General features: G+C 42.3%; 1 protein-coding gene across 1 annotated transcript in view; it reads left to right on the forward strand.

The window, feature by feature from the left end:
- LOC114674380 (putative cyclin-Y-like protein 3) overlaps positions 1 to 13,169 on the forward strand; it is a 38,031-nt gene that overhangs the window by 9,966 nt on the left and 14,896 nt on the right. The window contains 4 exon segments of the mRNA XM_077984764.1: positions 2,899 to 2,950; positions 3,547 to 3,666; positions 7,727 to 7,893; positions 12,245 to 12,407. Of these exon segments, the coding sequence (XP_077840890.1) occupies positions 2,899 to 2,950; positions 3,547 to 3,666; positions 7,727 to 7,893; positions 12,245 to 12,407 (502 nt within the window).

The following is a 13,169-nucleotide window of genomic DNA, read 5'->3' on the forward strand; positions in this document are numbered from 1 at the left end:
GGTCTTTTCAGCATGTAACTTCCAATTCTGTGATTTTAAAATCAATTTGGAGAGGAAACTGTTTGAGGCACTATAGAAATATCCATCTTAGATGCTAATAATGTTGTAGGGCCTACTTTTTACAACTCAAGTTTGCCTCCTCAAATTATTCTGAGCCTCATTTTAAATGCTGAGGGCAAATGGAAGCACAGAACTTATCCAGGAGAAGCTCCTGTTTGCCGACATACAACATTGAGGATGACTTAGGACCACAGTAACATACATCTGAAGAGTTGTATTTGTTCACTAATATTTTGTTTAAACTAACGTGGAAATATCTGTCATAAATATTGTATGATGCAGTGTTACACTGTGTGTTTAGTGCCACTTATTTCAGGATAGTTACTAGTGTCATTCATTTTTTTGTGCATTATCTTTACTAATAAATTTCCTGCTAATAATTATGCATAGGTGATTTTAAATTACCTTAATTGGTATAAAGCACACTGATGATGTGCTTTTAGGGAAATAATGACAAACGGGTAAGTAGGTGGTGGTGAACTAAATCAGTTGAAATGCAGGGCCTAGCCACTTAAAAAGCAAAACATTACTGTATGGTCTAAATATAAGCATATGTACACATGGATGTAAGTGACTTGCACAAGATTACAGGTTCTATGGGTAGAAGAGCAAATGACAGGGAAAATATGTAATTATGTATATGTACTAACCATCAGCAGAAACGTCTTCTAACAGCACATTGCCTAGCACTTTGGTTCTCCTATTTTCGCTATAAAGCCAGAGAGCTAAAACAAAAGAAAAGTGCTCATATAGTACTGCTTTGAATGAGAGGATTTCAGGGCTGCTGAGAAGGTTCCTTCCTCCCCCTTTTAAAACATATCTTCAGGCCAAACAAGTGACAAAATCAGTAGTTAAAAATATTTTTTTTTTCCTTCCACAGTGTGACTTTGGCAATATATTACAACATAAAGCACAGGTGAGCTCTTTGAAAACCTACCTTGTTACTCCAGCTCATCACTTTATTATTGTAAAGAAGCAATTAAAAAATGACCTAGCCTCATGCAAATATATAGTACAAAAAAGATGTATTTTTAAAGCTTTCAGGTAATTGTGAGTATTTTTAACCACACCAAAGCTCCACAAGCGCTGATTTATTAAAATAGCTATGGTGGGATTGTACCTATCAATGAATTCATTCCACTAATACTCACTGATCTTTCGTGTACACTGAATGGATCTTTCCCCTTGCTGGCTTTTATATTATGCATTGGCTATTTGGAAAATATTAATTCATGTTTATGTATAGTGTAAAAACACTTTCATTAGCATCACCACGATTATAAACACGTCTTCACAGATTGAGATGCTGCCAAGCTCACAGTAGTAGGTATGAGTCTTCCAACTCCTGATTTTTAGCTTGAAAGCATTAGATTTATTATGGACAACAAATACTTGTTATTTTTCTTGAAATGACAGACTCGCTTGGCTTCTTTTTGAGAATGACAGTCAGTCATACTTTCAATAGAAATTGTGCTCTGTGAAAAATTGGCTTGTTCAGCTCGCAGTTAAATCACAAGTGCTTTTCTTTAACATAACCATACTTCAGTATGCAGAAGTGCTTTATGTGAACGTTCTACTTAGAGTACTAAAAAGAGAGGTCAAGATTTAATAGCACCATTAATTTTTACTGTTTCATCAAGGACATTCTTAAGCGAAGCTGGCTACTTTAATAAAAACTGCAAGGGACGGTGAAGAGTGGAATGAATACTAGTATAATTCAGTACCACAGCCCTTATTCATACTGAGAAACCAGCCGTTTTACCCACTTTTGCTTTTATGCAATTATTACAAGTGTTGAACAGTGAGAAAGCAAGCGATGTCTTACTACTTTTAGAAAGTAATAAATTATTTTTATGTTTTATTTTCAAGCAGCTTCTAAGGTTTAATTAGTATTCTTATAAGAACATTTTGGGCCATAGGTGGTGGTTGACACCTGTAACCCCAGCACTTTGGGAAGCCAAGATGGGAGAATTACTTGGGACCAGGAGTTTGAGACTAGCCTGGGTAATGTGACAAGACCCCATCTGTATCAAAAAAGAATTAAAAATTAGCTGAGCATCGTGGTGTGCACATTTCATTCCAGCTACTTGGGAGGCTGAGGCAGGAGGATCGCTTGAGCCCAGGGAGTCAAGCCTGCAGTGAGCCATATTTGTACCACTGTGCTCCATCCTGGGTGAAAGAGAAAAACCTTGTCTCAAAAAAAAAAAAAAAAAAAAAAAAAAGTTTTGACATCATGGGCCTCCTAGGGAATCTCAGGGTCCACAAACCACATTTGGAGAACCACTGGTTTCCTAAGTGAGCACACAATATATTACATTTTTAAAGTTCATTAAAGACTGGCCTCTTTTAAAATAAAAAGGCAATTAATTCTGTAACTCAAACTACTTAAACAAATATGATAAAAGTATAATAAAGAAATAGTTGGGAAATCTGAATCTCATTCACATTTAATAAAAGCTCTAAAACTTTATTGCCAACCACTACTGCTTTATAAAATGTTCTTGTGTTCCAGCATGAGGGTAGAGGGGTGAAAACAGATGTAGTTTATTACCATTGCCTGTTAGCAGGGGTCAATATTTAAAGGCAAATCTGGATCATCAATGTAGAAAAGACTTCACAGTTCAGGACATCATGTGCTGAAGAAAAAGAGGTCAAGAAACCCTCTGAAGGCCAGGATCCGGGAGAAAAATTTGCAAAAACTGTTTTGGTGAACAAATTTCACCAAAGCAAACAAGATGTATCTCCCTCCACCCTCCATGCCCTACTCCCAGCAGATACTTTACTAAGATGTTGACAGTTCCCAAATTAATTTCTTAAATGCACATTCTTATTTTATAGATACGCAAATAGATCTCTGGCTATTTTTGACGAACCAATACATCCACTTTCAGTAAGTGACACTTTCTTTGAGGTTCTATTTTTGTCTCATAGAGTTGTGTTTAGTTCATGCTAAACTCAAAATCACCCACCTTTAAGTCTCGCCTCTGTTGTGTCTAATCATCTTATATAAGGAGTGTTGTCAAGTGGGCATGCTGGAGTAAGAGCTGACTTGCAGTTTTGTTTAATTAGTGCGCTAAGGGGAGTAAATATACCATCCAGATAACAAAACGCGTCATTTTAAAAGATAATTTTCTATAGCAGCAAACAATATAAATATTTGTAAATAGTCCTGACAAATATGCACAATGTCTGTGAATAGAATTAGAAAACAGTTTAAATTTAAATCAGTTTAAATGCTATAAAAAATTTAAAATCTCCTTCTTTAGACATATGATAGCCACAGGACCACCTTAGCATCTCTGTTTACAGGAAACCAAAAATATTTTAAGATCCCGCTGTTTATATTTTTGAAAACTAAAAGACATTTTATCCCATCAAAATTATTTTAAGGAGCATGTTGGCACAAATGGGAACACTGCCATCTTAAGAGTACTTAAAAAGTTTTCTTGTGTGGATATTTATATTGCCTTTTTTTTGTTCTTTCAGCAACAAAATTCTCCAGGGAAATCCTTCGAGGATGATCCCAAACGCAACTGTATTTTCAGATATTTCTGTACTCTTTTTCAAGTCACAAAACTAACAGCTCCATGTGCAATCGTAGCTTTGGTAAGATATTTCTTATCTATAAAGCATCTTTAACAACTGGTCTCCTACTCAGGATATGGCCATGTTTCTAACCAAAAGTAGATTCCTGAAATTATCATCAGATCTTTCAAGAGAAACCTGTGCAAGCAAAGTAAATACACATATTTGAATTTAATCATCAGTATGGTTTAAAATGATGCCATTGTTTTTCTTATCACAGAATAATTACTATTAAAGGCAGCAGGAGAGATTTCTGGTTTCTCCTTCAACAGATTCCAATGTAGGTCTAAGCTGAGTCCCAGGCCATATTCCCCGGGCATTTCTGATGCACGCTGTGACTGGGAGCTGCTGCTCTGAATGTTTCCTTATTCCTGCTGACCTCTTGTGCCTGCTCAGGAAATTGCCCAGGAATGTGCTACCGGTTAATACTTGGACATGGGCTTTGCTAGTGAGCTGCTAGGCCTTAGCGGTGTCCTCACCTCTACATCGTTCTCACAGAATTCCTGTGGTGAGACTCATTCTGAATATGAAGTTCTCTTCAGATGGCTGGGATTGGTTTACCCCTCCCCACACTAACCTGTAGAGGAATGTCAACCATACAGCCAGGAGAGAAAAGATACTTAGAGCAGTACCCTCTCCTTTAGCATCTGGCTAGAACTTTGAAGAGAAGGCTTTTGCTGGGCACCTGCATGGAAACCCCACTGTGGGCAGTGGATCAGAGGCAGGCCTTTTCACGGAGCTGCAGGCCCATTGGAATGCTCAGCACATGCTGGTGGGAAGCAGGAATGGAACTTCCAGCTGGAGAGAGAGAGAGCTGATGGAGGAGGGAAAGCTGGATTGAAAGAAGGGGGAGTTCCCTGTAGACAGGCTAAATTTGGTGTGCCTGTGAGATAGGAGAGTGGCCGTGTGCAGTCATTATTTGGATCTATAGGACTGGAGCATGAGTCTGAGCTGGAAATAAGAAATGAGGAGTAAGAGTAGCTGCTCAAGTCCAGGCATGGTGGCTCACACCTGTAATCTCAGCACTCTGGGAGGCTAAAGCAGGTGGATCACCTGAGATCAGGAGTTCAAGACCAACCTGACCAACATGGTGAAACCCTGTCTCTACTAAAAAATTAGGTGGGCATGGTGGTGGACACCTATAATCCCAGCCAGTTGGGTGGCTGAGGCAGGAGAATTGCTTGAACCCAGGAGGCGAAGATTGCAGTGAGCCAAGATCACACCACTGCACTCCAGCCTGGACAACAAGAGTGAAACTCTCTCTAAAAAAAAAAAAAAAAAAAAAAAAAAAAAAAAAAAAATAGTGTGGCTGCTCAAATGCAGAGAAAGTGTTTAGAATGAAAGTGGAGAAGCCGGGCATGGTGGGATACACCTAAAGTCCCATCTACTTGGGAGGCTGAGGCAAGAGAATCACTTGAGATTAGGAGTTTGTGTCTAGCCTGGGCAGCATAGCAAGTCCCCATCTCTAAAAAGGAAAAGAAAAGAAGGTGGACAGAACATAGCTCTGTAAGGGCTGCCAGCATGTAAGGGACAAGCCCCCAGTAAAGTGGCTAGAGGGGGAGGAGGACGAGCAGGAGAGGATAATAAAAGAAGAACAAAGGGTTCAAGATAGGAAAGGCTGTGGTCACAGTGCTAAATGCTGCCAAGAAGTTGTCTGTTCCATAAACATGCCCTGGATGCCGACCCTGTGCCACTCTTCTAAGTGCTGGAGTGGAGAAGATGACAGGTTGAAAACGGTCCTTGTCTTTATGAGCTTATGTTGTAATGAGGAAAGTATTTTTTTCAGGTAATAGGAAATAGCAAAACAATAAAGCAGGATAAAGAGAGAGGGATGGGAGGGGCTCACTAATTGAGAATGAGGAGGAAGAGCCTCTCTAGAGAGGTCACATTTGAACAGTGACATGACTATAAAGTGAGGATGATAAGGAGTTCTGGCATGACAGGCAGTGGAACGAGAGCGAAGACTGAGATAGGAACATGTTTCATGTGTGTTCAAGGAACAAACAGCAGGGGCCCGCATGGTGACACGAATGAAGGAAAGAATGGAAGAGGTGAGGCCGCACAGGCAGTGCCACAGCTCACAGAGCCCTTTGGCTTGCAGGCCATGGGAAGAAGTTCAGGTTTTGTTCCAGTTTGATGAGGGGACTCATGGTAGATCTTGAGCAGCGGAGTGCAGTGTTCTTAATTTAAGAGGTTATGGTGACTGCTTTGGGGAGAGTAGACCACCGGTGGGAGGAAGGTTGGGACAGAGAAGAAGACCAAGAAACAACTAGGGTGATACAGGTGAGCCGTGACCCATGGCAGCTCAGAATCTGAAGCAGGCAGCCTACCAGTGAAGGTGGGCACAGAGTGTTTGCACCCAGATTGGAGCAGGGTAACTCACATGTAAGTATTAGTCCCCAGGAGCTAGGCCAATGACAATTCCCTGGACAAGATGAGGGCCAGCTTGGGGAGTGGAGCCTTGGGGTGAAGGGCTCTGGTTTGTAGGTGTCAAGACTCTGAGGACCTTGGCAAAAGGAGTCTCAGGCAAGTGTTGGGGGTGGGTGAGGTGGGTTAAGGAGAGATGGGAGGTGAGGAGCTGGCAACAGGGCCTGATGCTGTGAGAAAATGAGAGGATGCCTCTGGGGAGCTGCGGGGAGCAGGATGGGAACAGGAAACACATTTGTATTGGGGGAAATCTCTGGCAGAGAGCGAGAAAGTCTTCAAGAAGAGGTGATTTGGGGAACAGTGTTCTGCAATAGTGGGATGGGATCCACCATGCTGATAGAAGAGCTGGTGTTAAAAAAGGAACTTCCTCACTGACCCAGGAGGACAAGTGGTATCGGTATCAGCAGGTCCAGCTTACCAGTAAAGGTGACAGGAAGTTGAGGGCTCGCCAATGCTGTTTAAGTGCTCTCTAGTGAGTGCTGTGGAGTTGAACCCTGGGAGGGAGGGTCATTCCCAGGATACTCGATAGAGCAGAGTTAGGGGGAAAGAGAGCAGAATCTCTCATAAGAACGTATCATGTTCAAGATCCATTTGATTTTGAAAACACAGTTGAGTTCGGAGAACTTTGCCAGATCTGAGCCGTCAATCTGATAACCTTCAGACAAGAAATGAACTCTCTTAAAATGAAATGTTTTCCTTTGGTCTTGATACAAAGACGTCAAGTAGCATGGAGACATACTGTTCTGCAGAGCACCCTCTGGGATAGGAACGCCTCCCAGCTCACCTCTGTCACCTTCACTCAGCTGGTCCCTCACCCAGTTCTTTATAGGATAGAGATTGGATAGATAGAAAATACTTCCTGAGATTGTCTCACAAACTGCTTGCAGGTTTAGAGGAACTCCAGGGATGCAGAGGCCAACAGCTGTCTCTGCCTTCAAGTCAACCAAATTGACTGAATGCAGTTACTGTAGGACAAGAAATGAGTTTTCAAGAAGTGATTGCAGAGATGTGGAAAATAGGGGCTGTGAGCAGGACCCTCCTTTCATACACATGCGTTCCTTATGAAGCACTGAATATGGAGATTATTTCTCAGCCACAGAGACCTGCACTTGTCATGCTGTCTGCACAGCAGGCATTGGGAAGCGCTCTTGACCACCGTTGCTCAGCGGGTGTCCCAAGAGTGGGTTAGTTATTGTGAAAAGGAGAAGACAGCAGTGTCCTCAGTATCACTTGGGTGTTACACATTCAAGCATGGCACACCTGTAAAATTCCTATCTACCTGCCAGCCACGTGTGACCCAGCACACAGACGGCGCTGGAGCGTTTCCTGAACAACCTTAATCTGCACTGGGCCTGAGTTTGTGCTGCCTTTCATGAGTGTGAAGGTGCTGATGGTGCCTCTCTTCATGCCCAGGAATGTCCAGTCATCCCTGTGACCAAAGTTGGCCTGGAAATGTCTATGGGCAGAGTAGGCTGCAGAGGTATCTGATTATGACTGTGATTTGGCCTCTTACTTTGAGCAAAGTCTCTGCAGAACATAAGAATAAAAGGCACTTACTTTCTGGTCAAAACCAGAAGAAATCTATCATTCTTAAATGTTCTTATCACCACACTTACACTGAACTGAAATCAAAGACCAGTGCTTTATTTTGCAGGTGTACATTGAACGACTTTTAACTAGTGCTAACATCGATCTTTGTCCTACTAATTGGAAAAAGATTGTCCTCGGAGCCATGCGTCTTGCCTCCAAGGTTTGGAGAAACCGTGGTCTGTGGAGTGAGGATGACAGCCAAAATCCCCAGGACGTTGCAGTTGAGAACATGTGAGTTTGTCAGATTGTGGCGATCTTTGTAACCATTTTCCATGCCTCGTTTGTTCTCCAAATTAACACTCTAAGAAATATCTTTATAGGTTTCATTGTGCAGATGAAATCAGCATAAGACCACAGACTTCTCTCTATCCAGCTTTAGTGTAACAGTTTGCATTTTCCAGCATTAATGAGTAGGTCTTGATGTGTTATTGTTGTAATAACTTGCTTGATAAACTGAAAAGTATTTTTCTGGTTGTTTTTTGGCAAACCTCTTACAAGTGTACTATCAGAATGATAAGGTAGAGTAAATATCTTTATAGCTTTTGAGAAGCTGCCTGCTAGTTTCAGTCCCTTTTTAAGGGGAAAACATCTGGCCTTTGAAATAATTGGCCACTGTTAAGGTCATATGGCCTCTGGACTATGGGGAAGTTATGGCTTCAACTTCAATCACCCATTGGGTATTTGCTTTTGCTGGTCCTTTCTTCCCCCTTTTATCTGAAGATCTATTTTCATAGGATCTTTGAGATATGAAGTTAAATAGCCACAGATTCCTGTGCCCTGGCCCCTACCCATTGAGAGTGTTACATATGTTTTGAAATTGATCTGATGAGTTAGAAGCTCCAGCGTTCGCCACGCAGCTTGAGAAGCATTCTGGGGCATCACCACATGCCCACCACACTCTCAAGTCTCCATGGGTACTCAGACATCTGCAGCAGCACTCTTTGGGCCTGGAATTGTCCATGACCATGTGAGGAGCCTTGCAGAGTCATGGGGTTCCTCCCAGATGCACCAACATGACACTGAAACACAGCTTCACCAGGGCTCCCTTCCAATCCGGCCTCATGACTGCTGTGAAGGGAAGGGCCCTGGAGCTGGGAGGCAGGGTGAGCAGGGAGGCATTTCTAGCAGAGCCTTCGTGGATGCCCACTAAACAGTCAAGTCAGCTGTGTGGGCTGCATCTGTGCAAGACAAGGGAGCAGTTTTGTTTACATTGAGCAGCAGCAGCAGATCAAGATCATGCCAGGTATTGGCACGAGTTAGTGTTGTGACTTTTACTTATGACTCCAGATAAGACTGTCATTCACAATCACCTCAGTGTACGTCTACAATTGAAGATACAGTGTCTATTGTAGATATACCTCAGGGTATATCTATGTTTAAAAATCACCCCTTTGCGGCTGAGCTCAGTGGCTCATGCCTGTAATCCCAGCACTTCGTGAGGCTGAGGTGAGTGGATCGCTTAAGCTCAGGAGTTGAAGTCCTGCTGGGTGACACAGTGAAGCCTGTCTGTACCAAATGTTTTTTAAAAAAATTAGCTGGGCATGGCGGCAGGCTTCTGTAGTAGTCCCAGCTACTTGGGAGTCTGAGGCAGGAGAATTGCCTGAGCCTGGGAAGTTGAGGCTGTAGTTAACTGTGTTCACATCACGGCACTCTAGCCCTGGGTGAAGGAGCCAGACCTTGTCTCAAAAAGAAAAACAAAAAACCATTTTTGCCACCACTTTGCTAATAGTGTAAACCAAGTGATCATGGTGATATTTCTGATAGCCATTTTAACAAAGAGTGTGACAGCAAATGAATTTGAAACAAACGGAAGTACTTTGGAAGTTCCAAACGCTAAAGTGGCTTTGATCATAGTCATCCTTTTGTAAACTGGTCCCTTGAAGAAAGCAAGATTTGTGACTGCCTGAGTTCTCCTTGCCTGCTGCCTAGCCAGAGCTGATTAAGACAAGGGAATTGCAATAAATAGTTTAATTCACACAGAGGCAGCTGTATGGGAGTCCAGCGTTCTACTATTACTCAAATTAGTCTCCTAGAAACTCTGGGATGGTTTTTAAAAGAATAATTTGGTGGGTAGGGGGTCAGAAAGAGGGGAGTGCTGATTGGTCAGATCAGAGAGGAATCAGAGGGAGTTGAAGCTGTCCTCCTGCACTGAGTCGGCTCCTGGGTGGGGGCCACAAAACCGGATGGGCCAAGTTTATTGACTGAGGTGGTGCCACCTGATCCCAGTGCAGGGTCTGCAAAATATCTCAAGTTCTGGTCTTAGGTTTCACAATAGTGATGTGATTCCCAGGAGCAATATGGGGAGGTTCAGACTCTTGCAGGCTTCAGCTGCATGACTCCTCAACCATACTTTCTAATCTTGTGGCTAATTTGTTAGTTCTGGAAAGGCAGTCCAGTCCCCAGGCAGGAAGCAGATTTGTTTTGGGAAAGGGGTGTTACTGTCTTTGTTTCCAAGCTAAACTATAAACTATGTTTCTCCTGAAGTTAGTTTGGCCTCTGCCTAGGAATGAACAAGGACAGCTTGGAGGTTAGAAGCAAGATAAAGTCAGTTAAATCAGCTCTCTTTCACTGTCATGATTTTCTCAGTTACAATTTTTGCAAAGGTGGTTTCAAATTTATAATCATGAACAGCTGAATTGTTCTCAAAACCTGCACCTCAGCTGGCTGGGGCTCTGAGTTCTAGTCACAGGATCAGAGCGCATGCAGGGATCTGTGCAGGTTTCCACAGAAGTGAGCTCCAGGAGCAGTGGGGGCAGAGCCCAGCTCCAAGAAGACCAGTTCCAAACAGTGCTGTTGCTGTGTGAATGGAGAAACACCAGGAGCTATGCTCCGAACAGGCTGCTTCTGTTTATGATCTTGGGACATAGAAAAGCATATGTCAAAGCATTTAATAGACATTTGTCTCAGCCCCTGCTGTTGACTGTTTGCAATGGTCCCATTTTGAGTGTAAATTTAGTAGTTAAAAATTGGTGTCTGTCGGATTTTTCTTAAAAATTTCCAACATCTATATGTCTTCCTAGAATATGTTTCCTTTCTAAAGAGTAAGTTAAACTGAGTAGCCATTATTCAGAAAGTTTGCTGTGTCTGTAAAGGTTATGCTCTTCAATCATCTAGCCATTATAAAAAACCACAAAGCCCAGAAGATGCATGTTCTATGTACAGAATGCTTTTCTTCAGTGAGTAAACCTCTATTAAGAGACATGTTAATTCTGTAAAGTACTGTATTTCTACACAGTTACAATGTACTGGTGGAGAAAATAAAAAGGGATTATGAAGTGCTATTAATTCCTGTAGTAAGTCAGATCCTGATCAGCTGTCTATTCAAATATTATTTGATTTACATTTCTATAGACTTATGGACATGTGAACAGGAAATTAATTTTGGAATTAGGTTCAGCTGGGTTTTAAGTTCAGCAAATGAGATCACCACATCTTGGCTCATGGTCTAACTGTCCCCCTTACAGGAAAACATCAGGCATTTGTTGACTTAGCCAGTGGGTAAAATATCAAAGCTTTCAAACCAAGAAACTAAATGTATTATTCAGATACTGATTATTTTTAAGCAATTAACTCATGACACAGGTTACTTGAAAGCAACCAGATTTACTCTGTGTGCCTATTAATTTAGCCTTGGTGAGGATGGCTGGATGACCATATGGCAGAGGACGGCTCCCAACCCTTTCCTCTCCCAGTACATTCAACTTCCCACAACCCACTCTGGCCAGGGGTGACAGATGCTGAGCACTTCAGGGTTGCATTCCCAACTCAGGAGCAACACTGCGTGTACAAGGCCAGGGCCCTCCTAGAAATCACATCATAAAATGGGTTTAGTCTAGCCAAAATGTCTCTCCTTGATTTTTCTGCCTTTCAGACTTTGAAGATTAAAGATTATCCTTGCCCCGTCATAGTGGCAGTTTCACCTCTTCATAGTACTAAGATGAGCAGAATCTTGCGTTATGCCCCCTTGACATAGCCTTGTGTGCTGGAGCAGAGGGAAGGGGATTCTTGTTGCCATGGAATGTAGCTTGCTTATGTATTTATTTGGGATGAATCCTCCCTGTAGCCTTAGATTTTTTCCCCCTCTGAAATAATAGGCTGGTTCTCCATGGGTCCACTTGTGGCCATGGAGATGCGCCCAGTCCTCTTGTTGGTGCTTCTCTTCTTCAGTAAGCCCCTTCCTGTTGTCATCCTGGTAAAAATGCCTGGAGGTCCTTCAGAGCTGATAAATGGCACCCGTCATTCCTGTCATGGGATTGCTATTGCGGGGCTCGTGAATGAGCACGGAGTTTGAGTTGTGCAGCTGCCCTAAGGGAACTCTGAAGAATGAGCCCCGAGTCAGCAGCATGAATGCAGAAGAGGCTTCCACCTTTCCCTCATCCCAAACTTGGGGTGCTGGGAGGCAGAAGATACCCCAAGCAGCTGTGTCTTGCTTGGACATTAGTGTGGGAACCCAACCAGGCAGCCTTTATTTGTTTCAAAACAGAATTTAGAGCATCCCAGTAGCTCAGAAGGATATTTTTAAAGATAACCCGCTTGACTAGAACTGTCCTATGTTGGTTTAATTGTGTTTCTTCTACCCCAGGAGCAAGATGGAGAAGTGTTTTTTGGAGCTACTTGAGTTTAATATTCATGTGTCTGCCAGTGTTTATGTAAAATACTACTTTGACCTGCGTGCCTTGGCAAATGACCATGACGTGTATTTTCTATTTCATTTTCTTCACAAAGATAAAGCCCGGAGACTGAAGGTAAGGATGTGAAGTCACTTAGCAGAGTTTACCATCAGCCACAGAAGCCAACATCTGTGACAAAATCATATTAAGTAGCGTTTAGGAAAATGAAAGGCTTAAAATTAACAGACCAAAAAACTTATTTCTTAGGCAACATATTTCTTTCCTTTTATGGTTTATACAAGGATCCATATTATTTTATTTATTTGTTTGTTTATTGAGACAGAGTTTCACTTTTGTTGCCCAAGCTGGAGTGCAATGGTGAGATCTCAGCTCACTGCAACCTCCGCCTCCCAGGTTCCAGTGATTCTCCTGCCTCAGCCTCCTGAGTAGCTGGGGTTACAGGCATGTGCCACCACTGGCTAATTTTGTATTTTTAGTAGAGACAGGGTTTCTCCATGTTGGTCAGGCTGGTCTCTAACTCCTGACCTCAGGTGATTCACCCACATCAGTCTCCCAAAGTGCTGGGAATACAGGCATGAGCCACCATGCCCGGTCAAGGATCCATATTCTTAAAAATTTATTGATATCCTTTATGCTGTGACCACATTGTTAATTAAATTTAGTCTGTTCTTAATGGGTTTTATTTATAACCTCTACCCATTCACATAACAATATGTGAATAAATGCAGTTGTATTCCTAATTATATCTACATACACAGTACACTTACCACTCTTGACTGTCTTTTACTTATGCAGTTTGCAAATTCATGTTATCATCTACTGTATATAGCACAGTGCAGTCCCATGAGTTTATTAGACAAAGCAGAAGTGGCTGAG

The sequence above is a fragment of the Macaca mulatta genome, chromosome 20, assembly GCF_049350105.2.
Source record: "Macaca mulatta isolate MMU2019108-1 chromosome 20, T2T-MMU8v2.0, whole genome shotgun sequence".
Taxonomy (NCBI): Eukaryota; Metazoa; Chordata; class Mammalia; order Primates; family Cercopithecidae; genus Macaca; species Macaca mulatta.